Raw genomic sequence first — 25,861 nt, forward strand, 5'->3', positions numbered from 1 at the left:
TCTGCATCAGCATGAAGATGAACACCTATGGCTCTCTCTTTGCCTTTTTTCTGGCGTCTAATGTTGCTACAGGTAAGAACTATTAATCACGTTATTTAGTACAAATTTGTTTTTAACCTGTCAAGGAGACAGATTTATTTTCCAGTCTTTATTTTAACTTTTCTCTAAAACAGAGGTGTCAGGGTTACTTGTCATCGCTGATGGTTAACATGAGATTTGGCAGGAGGGAGACTCTGGTGCAGGGTTATGACTTGGGTGGGTTTAAAAAATCGATTCTCCGATTCAAATCGATTTTAGCTTGAATAAAACAATATCAATTCATTAAATCCTGAATCAAGTTTTAAATATAAATGTATTTTTGCCAGAAATGCCAGAATCCCAGTTTAACGCTCACAAAACTATTTTAACAACCACAGACTGTTCACCCAACGACACGTACACAGAGACAGTGTCGGGGCTGAAAGTCGATCAGAATCTCACAGATTCTGATGCTACAGGTTTCATCACTCTGACCAAAATTCACTGAACCAGCAGCAAATGAAGATCCAAACTACCCTTCACATTTGATAAACATCGTTGTGAATTCCCTCTGACTTTTGCTGTTTTGCTTCCACCATGATAAAATCACATTTCCTGCACAGCTCTCTCTCTCTCATTGTACTTTAAGAACAGTTTCCCATCTCAAATCTCTCTTTTCTGCGTTATTCGCTTGCTTATTAGCCACCAGTCTAACGTTGTTTACAGCGCTGTTGGCCTCCTACAACAAAGCCTCATTTCTGCTGTTCAATACTGAAGAGAATTAAACTTTTTAAAATTTTGCCAAACTGCAAAACTCTCAGCTGTGTCTGTAATCAAACCTCTGTAACTTTGCTCTGCTTCACTTCAGCAGCATCAGGTCATGTTCAGATGTTGATTCATGGTTTTTTTCAGTTTGTTCTACTGAAGAATATTTTTAAGGTTATCTGCTATAAAAAGCCAGGCCAGGAAAAACTGCTTCATGTTTTTCTGTTTTATCCTCGGTTACTTTGACACAAATGCATCTGCTGTGATGCTCACACCTCTCATGAAGTCTCACAGTGTCAGTACTGATAAATGATCAGAACTATAATATTTCTGACTGTCTGAGGCAAAATTGAATGGGATTGATTATGGAAATCAGTGAGGATACCCAGCCTTGGTTCTGACTGCTCTGATGTTACCAGAACACTGTTTCAGATAATAACGTTTTCTCCACACATTTAAACTTTAGAAACTTTTCTGCTCTGAACTCTGAGATGTTGGTTTCAGTGATGTTTGCTTCATTTGATATTTAAGACACAAACACAGACTTTGTATTCAATAACAAGACTGTGTGGTGACACTATGAATATTATTATCCTCTCACTCCACGCCACAGCTCAAAGTTTCTTTGTGTCTGTGTTTTCCAGGTTTGATCCATGAAGCTGTGGAAGTGGCCGAGAACCTCATCATCACTTGTCCTCTCAGTGTGGAGGGTAAAGTGACGTGGAGCAGAGAGATACATAGAAGGAAAGTTGACTTACTTACATCTTATGGTGACGCAGAAATACGACACATCCGTGATGCGGACAGGTACAGTTCGTTTGCAGATGGGTTCCTGCTAATTGTTGGCACTTCTGTGTCAGACTCTGGAACATACCTGTGTAATAATCAAGCAGCTGTGGAGCTGACAGTCATCCCATCAGGTGACATGAATCTTTATCAAGCTTTTAAAAAATCAAATCAAATGTTTAAATCGAAGCTACACGGAAACAAAACTCATCAGTTAAAAATGTACAAATGAACCGTTATTCTCAGGAACGACAAGACGCATCATTTCAGAGAAGACGACGAGCACTCTGCACTGTCCTCATGATGCTGAAGAGTCGCATGTCCCAGTATGGAGCAGAAAACTCAGAGGACAGCAGCGACACATCAGCCCTCACTCTTTCACTGTGGACCAGATGTTGATCATTACAGATGTTCAGCTTGGTGATTCGGGACTGTACTACTGTGATGGGAAACCTGCTGTTTATCTGGATGTGATCAAAGATGAGAGATCTGAGAGAGGTGAGAGGCAGAAAGGCAAACACAGTAAATGTATGTCAGTGTGAGCACAAGCTCTTTCATTATACAGCTAAACTCATAAAACAGGAAGTAATGAAAACACGCTGTTGTGTGTTTAAGTGGTTGATGTTTTATCACCACACAAACTGCATGTGGCCGTGTCCCATTTGCAACCATGGTGAAGTCTTCTTTGGGTCCCTTTTACCAACACAACAATAAGAATGAGGCCGAGGTTTAACCTGCATGCTGTTGTTACGACCCCCTCTGCTACGCGTCAGGGGAGGAGTAACATACACAAGCCCCAAACACAAAACTGAGTAAAGAAAGGTTTTAATTTCAAATTTAAACAGAAAACCGACAGGGCTGTTCAACAGACCCCTGGGCAAACAATTACTATATAAAGACAAAAAAAGAAGACAAGGGTAAAAGCTAAAGGTTAACTAAGGCAAGCTGGCGGCACACAAAATAAAAGCTAAGAGAAAACTAAGGCGAGCCAGCATCACAATTTCTACTCACAGCCAGCTAGCAGCGCAAAGCTCTAATCAGGCTAAGTTCAAGCATGCATCATGGTTTGACAAAGAAACAAGTTCAACAAAGATTGAAGAGGGAGGCACGAAGGGCAAACTGCATGTTCAGTCCTAAGCAGCAGCCACTGAGTGAAGTACCTCCAGCCTTTTGTATTCCCCGGTAAATGCAGGCAGCTGTGTCATTGGTCCATCGTGTTCAAGGCTCCTGCAGCAGCCAATGGTGTGAGTGGTCTGGCACACTCTGATCTGCATGAAGTTGAGGCGGGCACAGATCCGGGGCCAGCCAATCCCCCGTGAGTCCTGGAACACTGATTTCCATGGAGGAAGGCGGGGCCACCTGAGGCCAGAGGCCGTAACACCCCTCCCCTTAAAATACCAACTATGTTGGGCAGAAGCAGACACTACAGAGTGTGAACAAAAACAAAGAACAAACATAGCAACACACGTTTACAACCGGGACAGACCATCAGCTAAAACATTTTCAGACCCCTTTTTGTGGTGAATACTTAAGTTGTATTCCTGCAACAACAGAGCCCAGCGCATAAGGCGCTGGTTATGATTAAACATGCAAGCAAGGAACACGAGTGGGTTGTGGTCGGTGTACACAACAAGAGGTAACATGCTGGACCCCAGGTATACGTGAAAGTGCTGAAGAGCCAACAGCAAAGCCAGGGTCTCCTTTTCAATGGTGGAGTAGTTTAACTGATTTTTATTGAACTTGTGGGAAAAGTAACAAACGGGGTGGTCCAAACCCTGCAAGTCTTCTTGCAACAGCACTGCCCCAGCCCCGACAGCACTGGCATCAACCTCAAGCTTGAATGGTCGCATCAAATCAGGTGCAGCTTACACAGGAGTGTGGCAGAGGAGGGCTTTCGCACTCTCAAAAGCATCTTGACACTCACTTGACCATATAAACTCAACCTTTGGGCTGAGTAGGTCAGTCAGTGGCTTGACTACAGAGGAGAAATTTTTACAAAAGTTTCTGTAGTAGCCCACCATCCCTAGAAACCTACGCAACTCACGCCTGGTGGTAGGTGTGGGAAATTCTTTAATCACTGCCACTTTGGCATCAATGGGCCGGACCTGTCCACGTCCCACCCCCCTGCCTAAGTATGTCACTGTAGCTTTGGCAAACTCACACTTAGCTAAGTTGAGAGTTAGAGTAGCTTGAGCTAAACGGTGAAATACCTGGCGTAGAGTTTCCACATGATCTTGCCATGTTTCAGTATAAATTACTAGATCATCTAGGTAGGCACTGCAGTTGGACAGGCCACGGAGGACTTTATTTACCAGCCTCTGGAAGCGTGTTTTCATTACTTCCTGTTTTATGAGTTTAGCTGTTTGACCAAGTGGTCGGCGGGGTTATAAAAGAAATAATAAAATGACAACGCCACCTGAGGGGGAATTCTAGCCCCCAGGAAATATAAACTTTAAAAATGAAATGTAATTAAAACAACAACATTTGCACAGGTTCAGGGATGCACACTGAGGCCGACTCAAATATTAACACAATTTTATTTATTAATGTAAAATAAAAACAAAACACTGAGAGTGCACTGAATGTCTAAAACGGTGTCCCAAATTACAATAAAAATAAACACACAACTGGGACTTACCAGCAGCGGTGGACCAAAAGAAAACCACACAAAAAAAACCTACTATAGTCTATTCACCTGGTGCTGTACAACAAAAGAAGTGTGGAAAACGACCCGCCACCTAAGGTCCCACGGCCGCTGGTAGATCCTCAGTTCGCTGAAATAGAAGCACAAGACATACACATAAAAAGGGTAAAAACATGGGACATAAAACAGGCTCTCTATACTAAAAAGAAATTAAAAGAAAAACGGAGATCTGCAATAAAACACACCCACATACACACCACAGAGCACAGATTGGAAGTACTTGTACTCTGCGAGCCAGCCCACAGCTGGTGCTGGTTCCGATTGTCCGTAGCCCCACTCAGTCCCGCGCAGCTCTCCACAACTAAGAGAAAAGGGAGAGGCAGTACCAGTCTTATAACACCAGCCCAATATGCAGCTGAGGATCGCCCCGACCAGCCGCGAAAGCTGGAATGAAATGATAGTCCAAAAGGGGCTTAGCGTGAAACCCAGAGCCCCCAGGGGCGAGGTAAGCAGCAGGGACAAAACTGGACAACCAACAGATCGGAACACAAGATAAAACAAGGCAAGACAAGACAAGACAGCAGCTAGGCAGGCGTCTCAACTCTTCGCTTAAAATCAGGCAGTTGATCCCTGAGAGGGTGCGGCAGCAATCAAATCCTACAAATAAGAAAAGGCAAAACTAACCTTAATCTTCTTTAATTTACAAAACTAGCAGCTATAAAATAAGCGGCTTACCCCAGAACTTGGAGGCGCTGTACTGCACGGCGGATGCACTCACGCGTCTCCTCACCACGGCTGGAGCAAAGGAAAGAAAAACAGCCGCGCTGTAGCGGGCCGCAGAAATATAACTACTAATTGCCGATGTTAGGGAGAAATCAGAAATCGAAGGGGAGACCTACCTGTAGCAATCACACAACCTGATCGCCTCAGTAATTTAACCAACAAGCCAGCGTCTACCGCTGTATCGCACCAGAAGCTCGGGAGGAAATAATCCAACGAAAGAACCCGGCTTCTCTTTATACAGGTAAACGCCACCCTGTAATCAATATACAGGTGGGCTCCTAGTTGACGTAAGCGCGCAGCGGGAGCAAGCACAGGAGAGAGCGAGAAAGCAGTAGCGCAAGTGGGGGCAAGAGAGAAAGGAAAAGCGAGTAGCCCCTCCGGCTACACATGCATCATGGTTTGACAAAGAAACAAGTTCAACAAAGATTGAAGAGGGAGGCACGAAGGGCAAACTGCATGTTCAGTCCTAAGCAGCAGCCACTGAGTGAAGTACCTCCAGCCTTTTGTATTCCCCGGTAAATGCAGGCAGCCGTGTCATTGGTCCATCGTGTTCAAGGCTCCTGCAGCAGCCAATGGTGTGAGTGGTCTGGCACACTCTGATCTGCATGAAGTTGAGGCGGGCACAGATCCGGGGCCAGCCAATCCCCCGTGAGTCCTGGAACACTGATTTCCATGGAGGAAGGCGGGGCCACCTGAGGCCAGAGGCCATAACACTGTGAATTGAGCTTTTTGGTCTCAGTAACATGCACATAAAACCACAACGGCCTTCTAAACACAAGATCAAAGGTTGTTGTGCCATCTGGTTTGTTTCAGTCTGTATCAGGATGATACAGTAGTTCAGACAATAGTACATTCAAAAAAATGTAAAAGTTCACAAGAGAGAGATCAGTCAACATCTGGGTCTTTAACATCCATCCATCCATCCATCCATCCATCCATCCATCCATTTTCTTCCGCTCATCCGGGGTTGGGTCGCGGGGGCAGCAGCCCAAGCAGAGAAGCCCAGACCTCCCTCTCCCCAGCCACCTCTTCCAGCTTGTCTGGGGGAACACCAAGGTGTTCCCAGACCAGACGAGCGATATAATCTCTCCAGCGTGTCATGGGTCTGCCCCGGGGCCTCCTCCCGGTAGGACATGTTTAGAACACCTCACCCAGGAGGCACCCAGGCATCCTTATCAGATGCCCAAACCACATCAACTGGATCCTTTCGATGTGAAGGAGTAGCAACTCTACTCTGAGTCCCTCACGAATGGCTGAACTTCTCACCCTATTTCTAAGGGAGAGGCCAGCCACAATGCTTGTATCCGCGATCTCGTTCTTAAGGTCACTACCCACAGCTCCTGACCATAGGTGAGGGTAGGGACGTAGATCGACCAGTAAATTAAGAGCTTCGCTTTTACACTCAGCTCTCTCTTCACCACAACAGACCAGTACAGCATCCACATCACTGCGGCCACCGCACCAATCCGTCTGTCGATTTCTTGCTCACTTCTCCCGTCGCTCGTGAACAAGACCCCGAGATACTTAAACTTCTCCACGTGGGGCAGGAACCGGTCCCTGACCCCAAGTGGGCACTCCACCCTTTTCCGGCTGAGGACCACGGCCTCAGATTCGGAGGTGTTGATTCTCATTCCCACCGCTTCACACTTGGTTCCGAACTGTTCCAAGGAAAGCTGGAGGCCATCACCTGATGAAGCCAACAGAACCGCATAATCCACAAAAAGCATAGATGAGATCCTGAGACCACCCAAGTGAAAGCATTCCGCCACTTGGCTACGCCTAGAAATTCTGTCCATAAAAATTATGAACTGAATCGGTGACAAAGGGCAGTCCTGGTGGAGCCCATCACCCACCAGGAACGAGTCCAACTTATCTGGACCAAGCTCTTGCAATGCTTGTATAAGGACTGAATGACCCATAGCAATGGGTAGAGCTGGGCGATATATCGAGTTTTTTAAAAATATTGATATATTTTTGTACGAGATATAAGATGTGACAATATCCTTTATATCGATATAGTCTATGTTACGTTATAATTATAGTTGCGGAGCCGCAAGTTTGCCCCTCTTTCGTCCACTTTTGTCTCTATGCAACGTTACTCGACCTCGCCTCTCCTTCACTGAACACAACTCCCCCTCCTCCCCCATCGCTTCACCTGCAGGCAGCGACAAGATGGACACGGCAAATCTCCGTTAATGAGTTACTGCGCATTGCCCCGTGCGTGGGGCTGGACGACGTCAACGTGTTAACGAGCTAACCACGCTAACGCCATGCACGGCCTGAAATCCTTTCATTTTCTCAAAAGTTGACTGCGCGCCTTTTGTATGAATTCTGGTTGTGCTTGATGACCGTGAACCGATTTTATGTGATACACAGCGCTCAGCAATCTGTCAATAAATGTTTTAGTTCGACTTTGGTAAGCTACGGAGCTGCACCGCTTGATGGATTGTCGGAGCATTACGGCTACCGAGGAGCCTCGCGGAGTAATACGTACTGTGCTTCAACGTAATATTACCGTATTGTGTGTGTATAAGGACCATAAATGGCTCCTGTTCAGAGACATGGTTACGAAGCGGATTTCAAACTCCAGGCTGTCAGTCACGCAGTAGAAGTTGGGAACAGAGCAGCTGTGAAATCTGTCTGTGTTATTATGCTCAGCGTCTGTTAGTTTACATTTTGACTGCACAATTGTGAGCTCTTTGTTATGCACAAAACAACATAGTTTTCTTTTATTTATGGAGCATTATTATTTAATAAATGGTCATAATTTATTTTTGAGTAGTTTTTTTCATGTACATCTATGCTGTATGTTAATAAAAGTGCCTGTGTGACATCTGGGACACAGCTTTGACTAAGAACTCTCTTTTTGTTCTTACTTTATGGCTTTAAAAAAATATCGAGATATATATCTTATATCGCCATCCAGCTAAAAAATATCGAGATATGAATTTTGGGTCATATCGCCCAGCTCTAGCAATGGGCCAGACACCTCATACTCCCGGAGCATCTCCCACAGGACACCCCGAGGGACACGGTCGAATGCCTTCTCCAACTCCACAAAACACATGTAGACTGGTTGGGCAAACTCCCATGCACCCTCAAGTATCCTTCAGAGGATGAAGAGCTGATCCAGTGTTCCACGACCAGGACGAAAACCGCATTGTTCCTCCTGTATCCAAGGTTCGACTAACGGACGGACTCTCCTCTCCAGCACGCTGGCATAGACTTTCCCAGGGAGGCTGAGGAGTGTGATTCCCCTGTAGTTAGAACATCCCCTCAAGTTCCCTTTCCCACCACCCCGGTCTGCCAATCCAGGGGTACTGCCACTGATCTCCACGCAACATTGTAGAGGCGTGTCAACAAAGACAGCCCTACAACATCCAGAGCCTTCAGGAACTTGGGGCGGACCTCATCCACCCCAGGGGCTCTGCCACGAAGGAGTTGTTTAGCTGCCTCAGTGACCCCGTCCCCAGAGATTGGCGGGTCCTCCCTTTCATCCCCAGACTCTGCTTCCTCCACAGAAGACGTGGCAATGGGATTAAGGAGGTCTTCGAAGCATTCCTTCCACCGCCTGACAATTTTCTCAGTCAAAGTCAGCAGCGCTCCACCAGCACTATACACAGTGCAGGTAGAACACCGCTTTCCCCTCCTGAGTCACCTGACGGTTTGCCAGAATCTCTTCTAGGCAGTCCGAAAGTCTTTTTCCATGGCCTCCTCCAACACCCGAGTTTTTACTTCAGGCACTGCCCTGCGTCGCGTTCCACTTGGCCTTTCGGTACCTATCAGCTGCCTCCAGAGTCCCACAGGCTGACCAAGCCTGGTTGGACTCCTTCATCAGCTTGGTGGCTCCCGTCACCTCCCCTTCGGGGATCATCACCACGGCAGGCACCAACTGCCTTATGACCGGAGCGCAGTGCAGCGGCTTCAGCAATGGAAATGCTGAACATGGTCCATTCGGACTCAATGTTGCCAGTCTCCCTCGGAATGCTGTTGAAGCTCTGCCGGAGGTGTGAGTGTGGGATCTTGCGGACCGGGGCCGCTTCTAGGCGTTCCCAGCACTCCCTCATGTACGTTTAGGCGTGCCAGGTCTTTCCAGCGTCCTCCCCCGCCACGTGATCCAACTCACCACCTGGTGGTGATCAGCTGACAGCTCAGCCCCACTCTTTACCTGAGTGTCCAAAACATATGGCCTCAGGTCTGGTGATACGATTATAAAATCGATCATCAACTTGTGGCCTAGAGTGTCCTGGTGCCACGTGCACTTATGGACACTCTTATGTTCGAACATGGTGTTCGTTATGGCCAAGTCCAATAACAAGACACCGCTTAGGTTCAGAGGCCATTCCTCCCAATCACGCCCCTCCAAGTCTCGCTGTCATTGCCCACGTGAGCATTGAAGTATCCCAGTAGGACAACAGAGTCCCCAGGAGGAGCACCCTCCAGTGCCCCATCCAGGGACTCCAAAAAGGCTGGGTACTCTGAACTGCCACTCGGCGCATAAGAGCAGACGACGGTCAGGGCCCATTCCCCGACCCGGAGGCGAAGGGAACAAACCCTCTCGTCCACTGGGAGAAACCCCAACATACTGGCAGCAAGCTGAGAGGATACCAAGATACCCACCCCAGCCCGCTGCCTCTCACCAGGGGCAACTCCAGACTGAGTCCACGCCCTCTCCAGGAGGCTGGTTCCAGAGCCCAAGCCAGGCTCCTGGCCGCCGCCTGGCTCACAATGCACCCAACCCCTACGGTGCCTCCTGTGGGTGGTGGGCCTGCAGCAAAACGGGCTCATGTCCTTTTTTTGGGCTGGGCCCAGCCACCAGACGCTCGCCCTCGGGCACCCTCCCTGGGCCTGGCTGCAGGTCGGGGCCCAGTAACCCTATCAGTTCCCTCAACGGTCTTATCATAGGGATCTTCTGAATCGCTCTTTGTATTTGTATTTTCTTTAGACTGTATTAGACAGACAGGTGTAACTGCCCACAGTCTGAAGGCAGGGCTGGTGGAAGTGGGCCAGGCTGGAGGCCTGAGGAGGCAGCACTGTCCCCGTTATGTCTCTGTGTCAGCCAACTCTGTGTCAGCCAAAAGATTAGGAACAGTCTCAGCGCTGCCCAACTCAGGAGCACCCTGTGGATGGAAGAGTCAGCAACACAGAGGACATCAGCAGGAACAGGAGCCAGCTGTAAACTGTGAGATGTTGGCTGTTCTCGGGTTGGAAACAGAAGTTTGGTCATTAAAGAATAGTCTGTGTTTTACAGGTATCTTCTATGAAGTAGCTGAGGTGATGCAGAAGGTCGTTTTGACTTGTCCTCACATCGTGGAGGGTAAAATAACGTGGAGCAAAGAGAGGTATGGAATGGAAGTTGATATATTCACAACCAGCAACGACAGAAGTGTAACAGACTTTAATGAGCATGAAGGCTACAACTCATGGGTGGGGTCGCTGCTCATTCGTAACACTTCCACCTCGGTATCTGGAAGATACTTCTGTGACAGGAAACCAGCCGTGGAACTGATAGTCCCCCCATCAGGTAACACTGCAGGCTCGAGTCTGCACACATTAGGCACCTTGTATTCATTGTTTAGATTTATTTATTGTTTACATGTATTCATTGTTTACATGTATGTATTGATGGACACTACTAGAATAGCTTTTGTATGTTCAACATGGTCCTCATTTGTAGTCTGAAACACGGGCCTTGCTGCAGCCCCTTACTGCTTCCTCTGTCTGAAACAAGCTCCTCCCCCTTCAACCACCCAAGTCTCTCTCTCTCACACACTCTCTCTCACACACACACACACACACACACACACACACACACACACATAATTTCCCACTCAGTGTAATTCTCATGGATCACTTCCCATTTTTAAGTTCCAGTATGTGGCACAGATGTGACGTCTATAAATCAGTGTCCTATAGTTTTAGAGATGAAAGACATATACAGTCTGCTTGTTGTTCACAGGAACAAGGATACGTGTTGTGTCAGAGTGGACCAACACTGTTCTTACTTGTCCACATGTTGATGGAGGATCAGATGTTCAGACGTGGAGCAGAGAACTCAGAGGAGAACAACAGCACATCTGGCCCAATGCTTTCACTGTGAATCACCTGCTGTTTATCAACCATGTTCAGCCTGCTGACTCTGGACTGTATTACTGTGATGGGAAACCAGCTGTCTATCTGCACGTGACCACAGATGAGCGCTCTGACAGAGGTACAGTACAACCAAACTGACTTCAGTATTTTTCTGTTATTCTGAACTGCAGTTTGTGTGTCCTGACATCTGACTCTCTTTTGACTGCTGTACACAGGAGAGAAAAACATACCCCCACCACCACCCCAACAAACAACAGCACCACCTGCAGGAGAAAACTCAAGTATGACAACAATAAAAATACTGCCAGCTGCCAGTGCTACCCCTCAGACTTCCAGCAGACCCACCCGTGGTATTTAAAAATCCTGCATCACCTTGTTCTTGTTATAACATTCACCGGCTTAGGTGTCCTGACTGCTCGACTGTTAATTTTCTTCCTTTGTGAAACTGCAAGTCAATGAGGCAGATTTGTTTTCCCATCTTTTTGTACTTAGGGTTACTTGTCATCACTGATAGTTAACATGAGATTTGGCAGGTGGAAGGCCCCGGTGCAGTGGCTTACGACCAGAGATGGGCAGTAATGCGTTACTGTAATCCGATTACTTTTTTCAAGTAACGAGTAAAGTAAGGGATTACTATTGCAAAAAAGGTAATTAGATTACTGTTACTTTCCCGTAAGCACGCTGCGTTACTGCGTTACTAAAACTGTGTTTTTTTCAGAGTGTCTCATGACAGTGACGTAAGCGAGTGCGACGTTCATGTTAACAGCTGTGTGCAGCTCAAGAATGGATAATATATCGAGTACGGGAGAGAGTATGAGCATGCAGCGTTTAAAGCGCGGAAGTACTGACCTTACTTTGAGTTTAATTCCGTAAAAAGTGGCAAAAACATTAGTGTCCGCTGTTCACTGCGTGGGAAGAAAACTTCTTTTTACAGCAAAAAACCCCGTAACTTCCGAGCAAGCGCCGAGTACGCTACCATGGAGTGGGAAATTCATAGACAAACTCGCGGATTCTTCCACTGACCTCTGCGGCACGCCTGCACCAGGGTAAACCTCCGCCTACCCCACTCCTGCTATACAGGTGAAAGTCTTTGATTTGATTTATTTTCTGCTGTGTTTTACTTGCATCTATTTGAAAGAGTGAGTGTAAACACAAAAAAATATTTTATTTTATGTGCTGGAATGTGCAGAAAATAGGTTTAAATGTTAAACAAATTTCTTCCAGTCAGAGAATGTTGCATATAATTTAAGTTTGCTTGATGCATAAAGTTAAAAGATTAAAACTAATAAAACAAGTTTTAAAAAGAGACTTTTTTTCATTTGATTACATTTTATATAATGGACTAGGCAGAAAGTAGAATTGGGCTGAAAGATCTATCACTTTATCACCTATTCAGGTTGTAAATCATGTTTTTAAAAAGTAACTAAGTAACTAATTAACTAATTACTTTTGAAAATAAGTCATCAGTAAAGTAACAGGATTGCTTTTGGGGGGAAGTAATCAGTAATTACTTACTGATTACTTTTTTCAAGTAACTTGACCAACACTGCTCACAACTAGAGTTGGTTTAAACAATCAATTTTCTGATTCAAATCGATTTTAGCTTGAATAACGCGATACCAATTCATTAAAACCTGAATTGATTTTTAAATAGAAATGTGTTTTTCCAGAAACACCGGAATCTCAGGTTAAAGCTCACAAAACAATTTCAACAACCCCCAAACAGCTAAAACAGTAAAATGAAAGCAGGTAAACAAATTACATACAAAGATGTAAACACAAAGTGTGGATTGTTAACTCAACGACATGTACACAGACACGCCGTCGGGACTGATAGCCGACATCTCACAGATTCTGATGCTGCAGGGTTTGTCACTCTGATCAAAATTGACTGAACCAACAGCAAAAGAAGATCAAAACTACTTTTCTGTCATAATATGGCACATAGTGTCCCTGTTGACTGGACTGTGCAACAATGTCTTTCAAGTACTGGGACGGTGGTGCGGATTTGACGTCCTGTCATAAGTTGAGCTGGGCTTGCACAGGCTAAGCAGGGGTCAGGCTGTTTAAGAATGTACTTGGCCGTTTGGACGGCTCTTTCAGCACCTCCATTTGACTGGGGGTAATGAGGGCTCGAAGTAGCGTGAGTGAAGCCATAACCCAGTTTGAAGTCTCGGAACTCTGATGATGTGAACTGCGTCCCATTATTGCTGACCAGTTCTAACGGGATGCCTCATCTAACAAACATGTGTTCAAGCTTGTTAATGACCTGTCTGCTGGTAGTGGTAGTGAGGGAAACAATCTCAATATCTCTTGAAAAATAATCAACAATGACAAGAAAGTTCTAACCCTCCAACACCCACAGATCAGCTACAATCTTTTACCAGGGGTCAATGGACAGAGGAGTAGTTACGAGGGGTTCCTGTTACTGTGTAGGTTTGTGGTCTCTGTAAAAGTTGCATACCTCACCTTGTGTGTTATTTGAAGTCCAACGATGGGCCACCACACTGTTGATCTTGCGCCTTGCGCGCTCTCTACATTTAGTTAGTCCTTGGTGGCCTTCATGTAGTTGGTCAAGGACACCGGGTCTGAGTGCTGCATTAATTACAATGCGATCGTGGTAGAGCACTAGACCATCTGATTCTGAAAGATGGCTACTGGCTGCATAGAAGCCTTGCAGTGGTGAGCTCTTTGCCATTCTCTGAGGCCACCCTTGTCTGATGAAGATGATTGCTTTTTGAAGCTCTGGGTCTATCCATGTAGCACTGCGAATTTACTCCAACTTATGTGACGTGATAGGTTTGCTAGTCACTACATTGCTCACATATGCCTTGACCTGGCTGTCTGTCTCTGACTGGTAACATCCATGCAGTGGATGTCTGGAGAGTGCGTCTGCCACCACTAACTGTTTACTGGAAACATGCTCAGAAGTGACATTGAATCGCATTAGTTGCATTAGCAGTCTCTGACATCTCAGTTGTGTTTTGTCAAGGTCGTATGAGTTGATCAAAGGCACTAAGGGCTTATGGTTAGTTTGTAGACGTACATAACCCATGCCTTGGATGTAGCGGGCAAAACGTTCGCAGGCCCAGACAGATGCTAAACACTCTTTTTTGATCTGCTAATATCTTTTCTCTGCATCTGTGAGCGTGCAAGAACAAAAAGCAACGGGCTATAACTCCCCGTCATGGTCCTGTAATAGTGCAGCACCCAGGACATAGGTGATGGCGTCCGCACTGACAACTGTTGGTTGGCCTGCATCGTAATAACAAAGTGATGGCGCTGCCACAAGCATTGCTTTTGCTTTGTTGAATGCTTGCTCCTGGGGCTCACCCCACACCCATACAATGGGAGGAGAGGAAAAGGCACCCGGCGTGGGGTGGTCACACTATATGACATTGCATCTTCGGTCAGCTCGATTTTACAGGTTCACAGTTCAGCAGTCCAATTTCTCCGAACACGTCCTCTGTTAAGTCACTACTGATCTCATTAACTCTAGAGACTAGTCCCATGTGCTTTGCCGCCGTCTTTCCCAGTAGGTTACTTATGTATTGCCCTTTTATAACTGTAATCCAGTACTGGTACTTTTGGCCTTTGTACACTGTAGTAGAAAGAAATTTACCCATGCACCTGACTTTTCCACCAGGGCTGTACACAGTTGGCTTACACTGGATGAGTTTGAGTCTCTGCTGTAACTTATTTAAGGTCATTTCTGTCATAGCAGTGGTGTCTGCGCCTGTATCAATTTTGAAATCAATTGGACTCCATTTACCAGTAGCTCACTGTCCCAGTCGGCATCTGAACCTGACTCCTCAATCACTGTTGGCTTTGACTCAGTTACTGCTCCCAGGAAAAGCTCCCCTATGAAGACTGAATCCTCATCTGAATCCTCTACGGCAGGGGTGTCGAACTCCAGGCCTCGAGGGCCGGTGTCGTGCAGGTTTTAGATAACACCCAGGGTCAACACACCTGAATCAAATGATTCGTTCATTACGAGGCTTCTGGAGAACTTCAAGACATGTTGAGGAGGTACTTTAGCCATTTAAATCAGCTGTGATGGATCAAGGACACATCTAAATCCTGCAGGACAGCGGCCATCGAGGCCTGGAGTTCCCCACCTGTGCTCTACAGCCTCAGCCCTGACCTCTTTTAGCATTTTGGTTTTACATACAACTTTAAAGTGTACCAACTTATTGCACTTTCTGCATCTTTTATTGCACTAGACAGTTTTCTCTTTTGTCATGCATCCTGCTGCATCTTTGGCATTTTGGGTTACTCTCACCATGTTGTTGCTCACGTACCTGACGTAGTTGGTAGTAACACCGTCTCGTGCTGTTATAATGTCTCTGTTTCACCTCATTCACTGTGCTTTCCACTCACTCCACATTTTGCTGTTTGACTTGTTCACTCTGGCATGCCAGTTGAATGGCTCTATCTGGGGTCAGGTCCACATCGAGCTGCTGTTTTTGTGAGACATCTTTGTCAATTAATCCAATGACGATACGGTCCCAGATCTGCGCAAGCTCATACAGGCTCCACACAAAAGCCTCGACCTTCTCCCCGGCCTTCTGGCTTCTATTGTGAAATCAAGCACGGTCGTGGATAAGGTTTCTCTTTGGGACAAAGTGCTCATCGAACTTTTGTATAACCAGATCATACTCAAACCGCGGACTTGGCCTGGCCTCTATAGCAGCAGGAAACACAAATGAGCCATGTATTGGTTTGGCATCTCTCCTCATGGAATAAAGAAGCGAGTTCACCTGCACTTCGCTGCTCTCCATCCCTAGCTTTGACGCCACTTGAAAACGAAGAATCTCTGCCGCCATATTGGCCATTCTGCCGGCTGTGTAAAATGAAATGGCTCTGGAGGCCAAAATTTAGCCATCTCTTCCTCTAAGTCGGCGTGAAGTTCTTAATTCTGACATCTGCTGTGATGCTTACACCTTTGATGAAGTCTCACAGTGTCAGTACTGATAAATGATCAGAATAATGATATTTCTGACTGTCTGAGGCAAAATTGAATGGGATTGATTATGGAAATCAGTGAGGATACCCAGCCTTTGTTCTGACTGCTCTGATGTTACCAGAACACTGTTTCAGATAATAACGTTTTCTCCACACATTTAAACTTTAGAAACTTTTCTGCTCTGAACTCTGAGATGTTGGTTTCAGTGATGTTTGCTTCATTTGATATTTAAGACACAAACACAGACTTTGTATTCAATAACAAGACTGTGTGGTGACACTATGAATATTATTATCCTCTCACTCCACGCCACAGCTCAAAGTTTCTTTGTGTCTGTGTTTTCCAGGTTTGATCCATGAAGCTGTGGAAGTGGCCGAGAACCTCATCATCACTTGTCCTCTCAGTGTGGAGGGTAAAGTGACGTGGAGCAGAGAGATACATAGAAGGAAAGTTGACTTACTTACATCTTATGGTGACGCAGAAATACGACACATCCGTGATGCGGACAGGTACAGTTCATTTGCAGATGGGTTCCTGCTAATTGTTGGCACTTCTGTGTCAGACTCTGGAACATACCTGTGTAATAATCAAGCAGCTGTGGAGCTGACAGTCATCCCATCAGGTGACATGAATCTTTATCAAGCTTTTCAAAAATCAAATCAAATGTTTAAATCGAAGCTACACAGAAACAAAACTCATCAGTTAAAAATGTACAAATGAACTGTTATTCTCAGGAACAACAAGACGCATCATTTCAGAGAAGACGACGAGCACTCTGCACTGTCCTCATGATGCGGAAGAGTCGCATGTCCCAGTATGGAGCAGAAAACTCAGAGGACAGCAGCGACACATCAGCCCTCACTCTTTCACTGTGGACCAGATGTTGATCATTACAGATGTTCAGCTTGGTGATTCGGGACTGTACTACTGTGATGGGAAACCTGCTGTTTATCTGGATGTGATCAAAGATGAGAGATCTGAGAGAGGTGAGAGGCAGAAAGGCAAACACAGTAAATGTATGTCAGTGTGAGCACAAGCTCTTTCATTATACAGCTAAACTCATAAAACAGGAAGTAATGAAAACACGCTGTTGTGTGTTTAAGTGGTTGATGTTTTATCACCACACAAACTGCATGTGGCCGTGTCCCATTTACAACCATGGTGAAGTCTTCTTTGGGTCCCTTTTACCAACACAACAATCAGAATGAGGCCGAGGTTTAACCTGCACGCTGTGTGTGCTCCTTTCGATGGCTCTACTCTGAGCCCCTCCTGGATGACTGAACTTCTCACCCTATCTCAAAAGGGAGAGGCCAGCCACCCTTTGGAGGAAACAAATTTCCCGCTGCTTGTATCAGCAATCTTGTTCTTTTGGTCACTACCCACAGCTCCTGACCATAGGTGAGGGTAGTGACATAGATCGACTGGTAAATTGAGAGCTTCGCTTTTACACTCAGCTCTCTCTTCACCACAACAGATCAGTACAGCATCCACATCACTGTGGCCACCGCACCAATCCGTCTGTCAATTTTTCGCTCACTTCTCCCGTCGCTCGTGAACAAGACCCCGAGATATTTAAACTCCTCCACGTGGGGCAGGAACTTGTCCCTTACCTGGTGTGGGCACTCCACCCTTTTCTGGCTGAGGACCATGGCCTCAGATTCGGAGGTGCTGATTGTCATTCCCACTGCTTCACACTCAGCTCCACACCGTTCCAAAGCGAGCTGGAAGCCATCACCCAATGAAGCTAACAAAACCACATCATCCGCAAAAAGCAGAGATGAGATCCTGAGACCACCCAAGTGAAAGCCTTCCGCCACTTGGCTACGCCTAGAAATTCTGTCCATAAAAATTATGAGCAGAATCAGTGACAAAGGGCACCCCTGGCGGAGCCCATCACGGTCGAATGCCTTCTCCAAGTCCACAAAACAAATGTAGACTGGTTGGGCAAACTCCCATGCACCCTCAAGTATCCTTCAGAGGATGAAGAGCTGATAAAGTTTTCCACAACCAGGACTAAAATTGGATTGTTTGTCCTCTATCCGAGGTTCGACTATCGGACGGACTCTCCTCTCCAGCAGGCTGGCATAGACTTTTCCAGGGAGGCTGAGGAGTGTGATTCCGCTGTAGTTGGAACACCCCTTCAAGTTCCCTTTCTTAATGGGATCCACCACCCCGGTCTGCCAATCCAGGGGTACTTCCACTGAGCTTGGGGCGGACTTCATCCACCCCAGGGGGTCTGCCACCAAGGAGTTGTTTAGCTGCCTCAGTGACCCCGTCCCCAGAGATTGGCGGGTCATCCCTTTCGTCCCCAGACTCTGCTTCCTCCACGGAAGATGTGCGAGTGGGATTAAGGAGGTCTTCGAAGTATTCCTTCCACCTCCCGACAATTTTCTCAGTCAAAGTCAGCAGCGCTCCACCCGCACTATACACAGTGCAGGTAGAACACCACTGCCCTCTCCTGAGTCGCCTGACGGTTTGCCAGAATCTCTTCTAGGCAGTCCGAAAGTCTTTTTCCATGGCCTCCTCCAACACCCGACTTTTTACTTCAGCCACTGCCACAGTGTCCTGGTGCCACGTGCACTTATACACTCATATGTTCGAACATGGTGTTCTTTATGGTCAAACTGTGTTATGCACAGAAGTCCAATAACAAAAGACACTGCTCGGGTTCAGATCTGGGAGACTGTTCCTCCCAATCACGCCCCTCCAGGTCTTGCTGTCTTTGCCCACGTGAGCACTGAAGTCTCCCAGTAGGACAACAGAGTCCCCAGGAGGAGCACCCTCCAGTACCCCACCCTGGGACTCTAATAAGGCTGGGTACTCTGAACTGCCACTCGGCGCATAAGAGCAGACAACGGGCAGGGCCCATTCCCCGACCCGGAGGCGAAGGGAACAAACCCTCTCGTCCACTGGGAGAAACCCCAACATACTGGCAGCAAGCTGAGAGGATACCAAGATGCCCACCCCAGCCCACTGCCTCTCACCAGGGGCAACTCCAGACTGAGTCCACCCCCTCTCCAGGAGGCTGGTTCCAGAGCCCAAGCTATGCGTTGAAGTGAGCCCAACTATATCTAACTGGTGCCTCTCAACCTCATGCACAACTCAGGCTCCTTCCCCACCAGAGAGGTGACATTCCATGTCCCAATTGCTAATCTTGATAACCGGGAATCTGTCTGCCAGGACCTCTGCTCCTGGCCGCCGCCTGACTCACAATGCACCCGACCCCTACGGTGCCTCCTGTGGGTGGTGGGCCTGCAGCAAAACGGGCCCATGTCCGTTTTTTGGGCTGGGCCCAGCCACCAGATGCTCGCCCTCGGGCACCCTCCCTGGGCCTGGCTGCAGGGCGGGGCCCAGTAACCCTATCTGTTCCCTCGATGGTCTTGTCATAGGGATCTTCTGAATTGCTCTTTGTCTGGTTCCTCACCCAGGACCAATTTGCCATGGGAGCCCCTACCAGGGGGCAAAAGCCCCCAGACAACATAGCCCCTGGGATCCCTGGAACACACAAACCCCTCCACCACGATAAGGTAGCGATTCGTGGAGAAGGGTCTTTAACAGTTATCAAAAATGGTATTTCACCCTCACGAAACATGAAGCAATAAATCTGAGTAAAATTCAACTGAAATATATGAAATCAAAAGTTTTTTTGTTCAAATAATTAATTGTTAAGGAAAATGTCCTTGGGATAAATTCAATCAATACCAATCAACCAAGTTTCATTTGACTAGCTTCCATTTTATGTGACATTTTACATTGTACTTATGTGACAATTATGTGATAATTTTGTTAGCCAAAGTCAGTATTTTCTTTAGACTGTATTAGACAGACAGGTGTAACTGCCCACGGTCTGAAGGCAGGGCTGGTGGAAGTGGGCCAGGCTGGAGGCCTGAGGAGGCAGCACTGTCCCCGTTATGTCTCTGTGTCAGCCAACTCTGTGTCAGCCAAAAGATTAGGAACAGTCTTAGCGCTGCCCAACTCAGGAGCACCCTGTGGATGGAAGAGTCAGCAACACAGAGGACATCAGCAGGAACAGGAGCCAGCTGTAAACTGTGAGATGTTGGCTGTTCTCGGGTTGGAAACAGAAGTTTGGTCATTAAAGAATAGTCTGTGTTTTACAGGTATCTTCTATGAAGTAGCTGAGGTGATGCAGAAGGTCGTTTTGACTTGTCCTCACATCGTGGAGGGTAAAATAACGTGGAGCAAAGAGAGGTATGGAATGGAAGTTGATATATTCACAACCAGCAACGACAGAAGTGTAACAGACTTTAATGAGCATGAAGGCTACAACTCATGGGTGGGGTCGCTGCTCATTCGTAACACTTCCACCTCGGTATCTGGAAGATACTTCTGTGACAGGAAACCAGCCGTGGAACTGATAGTCCCCCCATCAGGTAACACTGCAGGCTCGAGTCTGCACACATTAGGCACCTTGTATTCATTGTTTAGATTTATTCATTGTTTACATGTATTTATTGATGGACACTACTAGAATAGCTTTTGTATGTTCAACATGGTCCTCATTTGTAGTCTGAAACACGGGCCTTGCTGCAGCCCCTTAGTGCTTCCTCTGTCTGAAACAAGCTCCTCCCCCTTCAACCACCCAAGTCTCTCTCTCCCACACACACACACACACACACACACACACACACACGCACATAATTTCCCACTCAGTGTAATTCTCATGGATCACTTCCCATTTTTAAGTTCCAGTATGTGGCACAGATGTGACGTCTATAAATCAGTGTCCTATAGTTTTAGAGATGAAAGACATATACAGTCTGCTTGTTGTTCACAGGAACAAGGATACGTGTTGTGTCAGAGTGGACCAACACTGTTCTTACTTGTCCACATGTTGATGGAGGATCAGATGTTCAGACGTGGAGCAGAGAACTCAGAGGAGAACAACAGCACATCTGGCCCAATGCTTTCACTGTGAATCACCTGCTGTTTATCAACCATGTTCAGCCTGCTGACTCTGGACTGTATTACTGTGATGGGAAACCAGCTGTCTATCTGCACGTGACCACAGAGGAGCGCTCTGACAGAGGTACAGTACAACCAAACTGACTTCAGTATTTTTCTGTTATTCTGAACTGCAGTTTGTGTGTCCTGACATCTGACTCTCTTTTGACTGCTGTACACAGGAGAGAAAAACATACCCCCACCACCACCCCAACGAACAACAGCACCACCTGCAGGAGAAAACTCAAGTATGACAACAATAAAAATACTGCCAGCTGCCAGTGCTACCCCTCAGACTTCCAGCAGACCCACCCGTGGTATTTAAAAATCCTGCATCACCTTGTTCTTGTTATAACATTCACCGGCTTAGGTGTCCTGACTGCTCGACTAGATGTCAACAATACGCTGAGGGGTAAAAAAACCCTCACAGTCTGGGTCTAATTCCAGATGTTTCTTTGTCTTCCAGCTGCTGATCACCTGTGGCACATGACTGTCCGTACACTGATTGGACTGCTCTGCTTAACCATCATGATCAGCATCACTGCTGTTACCTGGAGGAAAGGTGGATGAGCTCAAAGAGCCTCTGTGCTCTCATCATGACTGTTTTCAGACTCATTGAAGTGTAACATGATTCAGCTTTAGTTCAGATGTTTGTTGGTTTTCTAAGGTGGTTTGTCATCATCCAACATCGTTATATTTATTTTCTGTCTCTTGCAGCTCGACGGATAGAGAAACAGAAGAGAGACACAGAAGCAGAAACCGGCCTGTGATCCTCCATCATGCAGAAACAAGAGCCGTACAGACTGAATTGGGATCAGTTCATCGTCATCCAGTCACACAGCACACAGCCATCCTGAACCTCAGAGTGACGACAGATTGTTCAGCATGTGATCCAAACTTTCAGTGACCTTTGTCTCTCTCTCTTATGTGTCGCAGACTAAACTGAGGTTAAACTGGATAAAAGAAAAGAAATTCAGTTAATTGAAACTCAAAAGTAACATATTAAAGTACATGTAAAGTATTTGCTGCTCTGCCCTCTCAATATCCTGCAGCTCAACAGTTTCTGTCCCATCACAGTCTAATTTCTTTGTCTTTGCTCTTTCTGTTTCTGGAGCTGTGCTGTATTTAGTCAACAGGCATTAAAAACATGTTAGAAGCTCAGTTTAGTTTTAGATCTGTTACATTCACTGCTTTCAAATAGAGTGAGTCCATTTTTGATTTGTGTTGTTTGTGTCGATGTTGTTTGAGTAAAAACGTAAACTTACTTTACTTTTTAAGTTCATTCTGCTGACAGCGGGCACGAAAGTAGACAAACAAATTCAACAATCAAATAAATTAATGCTTTCATATTTGTATTGACCACAGCAGCCACAGAAACAATAAGAAAACAAGGCTGTCACAACAGGACACAGTGTCCACTCTGACCTATGGTACGCAAATAAGGACATGAATTAAAAATAAAATAGAAAGGCTTAAAAATATGTTATTTTAAACTATTTAAAAAATATAGAATATCACATTAATGATGCATTATTGCAGTTGGCTGTCAGGTAAGTGAGGACGCAGTGAGAATCTCGGCAGGACTGAAGATGGCGCGCCATTGAAAACATTTAGTAGGGTAATGTAGCAGCTGGAAGAAGGCGTGTCTGGGAAACAGAGCATGTGCTGGGATGGTAGGGTGCGCTTGTGTAACTGGGGGTCATTATGTCATTATGTACATGGGATATAGGATTTTAATGATAAACAATATTTTTTCACTGTTTTTTTTCTTGCTGACAACTTCTCCAGCTTTCCAGCACACCTTCACATGGCACTGGGGCATTATGTAACAGTATTGATGGTTTTGACTGGTCATGTGATTCAATCACGGCACCAAAGCAGACGTCATCAGTCATGTTTTCCACGTTTCCATGTTTTCTAAGGGTAAACGTAAATACAGTAAGATCATAATTCACGTCGGCAGTAATGACACCCGGTTACGCCAATCGGAGGTCACTAAAATCAATATTGAATCGGTGTGTAACTTTGCCAAAACAATGTGGGACTCTGTAGTTTTCTCTGGTCCCCTCCCCAATCAGACCAGGAGTGACATGTTTAGCCGCATGTTCTCCTTAAATTGCTGGCTGTCTGAGTGGTGTCCCAGAAACGATGTGGGCTTCATAGATAATTGGCAAACCTTCTGGAGGAAACCTGGTCTTGTTAGGAGAGACGGCATCCATCCCACTTTGGATGGAGCAGCTCTCATTTCTAGAAATATGGACCAATTTATTAAACCCCCCAAAATATGACTATCCAGAGTTGGGACCAGGAAGCAGAGTTGCAGTCTTACACGCCTCTCTGCAGCTTCTCTCCTCCTGCTACCCCCCCAAAAACCCATCTCCACTGAGACTGTGTCAGCTCCCAAACAGACAAAAAACAAACCAAAAACCAGCAACAAATAACTTAAACATAAAAAATCACAAAGAAAGAACAATACAGTATCCACATCTGAACCAAAGAGTAAAACAGTGAAATGTGGATTATTAAATATTAGGTCTCTCTCCTCCAAGTCTCTGTTAGTACATGACTTAATAATTGATCAACAAATCGATTTACTCTGCCTTACAGAAACCTGGTTGCAGCAGGATGAGTATGTTAGTTTAAATGAATCAACACCCCCGAGTCATTCTAACTACCAGAAATCTCGAAGCACAGGCCGAGGGGGCGGTGTGGCAGCAATTTTTCACACCAGCCTATTAATCAACCAAAGACCCAGACAGACTTTTAATTCATTTGAAAGCCTGATGCTTAGCCTCGTCCACCCCAGCTGTAAAACTCAGAAACCAGTCTTACTTGTTATCATCTATCGTCCACCTGGGCCTTACACAGAGTTTCTCTCTGATTTCTCAGACTTTTATCTGATTTAGTGCTCAGCTCAGATAAAATAATTATTGTGGGTGATTTTAACATCCATGTAGATGCTAAAAATGACAGCCTCAACATCGCATTTAATCTGTTATTAGACTCAATTGGCTTCTCTCAAAATGTAAAAGAACCCACCCACCACTTTAATCACACTCTAGATCTTGTTTTAACATATGGCATAGAAACTGAACATTTAACAGTGTTTCCTGAAAACCCTCTGCTGTCTGATCATTTCCTGATAACATTTACATTTACAATAATTGATTACACAGCAGTGGAGAGTAGACTTTATCAAAGTAGATGTCTTTCTGAAAGTGCTGTAACTAAGTTTAAGAATATAATCCACCCACTGTTATCATCTTCAATGCCCTGTACCAACATAGAGCAGAGCAGCTATCTGAACGCTACTCCAACAGAGGTCGATTATCTTGTTAATAATTTTACCTCCTCACTACGTACGACTCTGGATACTGTAGCTCCTGTGAAAACTAAGGCCTCAAATCAGAAGTACCTGACTCCGTGGTATAATTCTCAAACACGTAGCCTAAAGCAGATAACTCGTAAGCTGGAGAGGAAATGGCGTGTCACAAATTTAGAGGATCATCATTTAGCCTGGAGAAATAGTTTGCTGCTTTATAAGAAAGCCCTCCATAAAGCCAGAACATCTTACTATTCGTCACTGATTGAAGAAAATAAGAACAACCCCAGGTTTCTCTTCAGCACTGTAGCCAGGCTGACAAACAGTCAGAGCTCTACTGAGCCAACAATCCCTTTAACGTTAACTAGTAATGACTTCATGAACTTCTTCACAAATAAAATTCTTATCATTAGAGAAAAAATTACCAATAATCATCCCACAGATGTAATATTATCTACAGCTACTTTTAGTACCATCAATGTTAAGTTAGACTCTTTTTCTCCAATTGATCTTTCTGAGTTAACTTCAATAATTACTTCCTCCAAACCATCAACGTGTCTTTTAGACCCCATTCCTACAAAACTGCTCAAAGAAGTCCTGCCATTAATTAATTCTTCAATCTTAAATATGATCAAGCTATCTCTAATAATCGGCTATGTACCACAGGCCTTCAAGGTGGCTGTAGTTAAACCTTTACTTAAAAAGCCATCTCTAGACCCAGCTGTCTTAGCTAATTATAGGCCAATCTCCAACCTTCCTTTCATATCAAACATCCTTGAAAGAGTAGTTGTCAAACAGCTAACAGATCATCTGCAGAGGAATGGCTTATTTGAAGCGTTTCAGTCAGGTTTCAGAGCTCATCACAGCACAGAAACAGCTTTAGTGAAGGTTACAAATGATCTTCTTATGGCCTCTGACAGTGGACTCATCTCTGTGCTTGTCCTGCTAGACCTCAGTGCTGCGTTCGATACTGTCGACCATAATATCCTATTAGAGCGATTAGAACACGCTGTAGGTATTACAGGTACTGCACTGCAGTGGTTTGTATCATATCTGTCTAATAGACTCCAATTTGTACATGTAAATGGAGAGTCTTCTTCACACACTAAGGTCAATTATGGAGTTCCACAGGGTTCAGTGCTAGGACCAATTCTGTTTACATTATACATGCTTCCCTTAGGCAGCATCATTAGAAGACATAGCATAAATTTTCACTGCTATGCAGATGACACGCAGCTCTATCTGTCCATGAAGCCAGGTAACACACACCAATTAGTTAAACTGCAGGAATGTCTTAAAGACATAAAGACCTGGATGGCCGCTAACTTTCTGCTTCTTAATTCAGATAAAACTGAGGTTATTGTACTCGGCCCTGAAAATCTTAGAAATATGGTATCTAAGCAGATTCTTACTCTGGATGGCATTACCTTGGCCTCCAGTAACACTGTGAGGAACCTTGGAGTCATTTTTGACCAGGACATGTCCTTCAATGCACATATTAAACAAATATGTAAGACTGCTT

The 25,861-nt window shown here is 45.5% G+C and overlaps 1 protein-coding gene across 2 annotated transcripts; it reads left to right on the forward strand.

The window, feature by feature from the left end:
* Nucleotides 1-22,282, forward strand: LOC116333511. Of its 2 annotated transcripts, none has more exons than XM_039605231.1 (13): nucleotides 1-72; nucleotides 1,428-1,703; nucleotides 1,816-2,067; nucleotides 10,248-10,520; nucleotides 10,956-11,207; nucleotides 11,305-11,439; nucleotides 16,402-16,677; nucleotides 16,790-17,041; nucleotides 20,174-20,446; nucleotides 20,851-21,102; nucleotides 21,200-21,334; nucleotides 21,484-21,579; nucleotides 21,735-22,282. In XM_039605231.1, the coding sequence occupies exons 1-13, from the start codon at nucleotides 12-14 to the stop codon at nucleotides 21,785-21,787; spliced, it is 2,586 nt and encodes an 861-aa protein (XP_039461165.1). In that variant the 5' UTR covers nucleotides 1-11; the 3' UTR covers nucleotides 21,788-22,282. The 2 variants fall into 2 exon arrangements, with proteins under 2 accessions (XP_039461165.1, XP_039461166.1); XM_039605232.1 differs by having other exon boundaries at nucleotides 11,305-11,370.
* Nucleotides 22,283-25,861: the final 3,579 nt, after the last annotated feature.

The sequence above is a fragment of the Oreochromis aureus genome, linkage group 22 (assembly GCF_013358895.1).
Source record: "Oreochromis aureus strain Israel breed Guangdong linkage group 22, ZZ_aureus, whole genome shotgun sequence".
NCBI classification, from domain to species: Eukaryota; Metazoa; Chordata; class Actinopteri; order Cichliformes; family Cichlidae; genus Oreochromis; species Oreochromis aureus.

Coding starts and splice junctions, on each gene's coding strand:
- LOC116333511 (XM_039605231.1), top strand. CDS start 12: ATGAAGATGAACACCTATGGCTCTCTCTTTGCCTTTTTTCTGGCGTCT. Junction 73..1,427: donor GGCGTCTAATGTTGCTACAG/GTAAGAACTATT, acceptor TGTGTTTTCCAG/GTTTGATCCATGAAGCTGTG. Junction 20,447..20,850: donor ACTGATAGTCCCCCCATCAG/GTAACACTGCAG, acceptor TGTTGTTCACAG/GAACAAGGATACGTGTTGTG.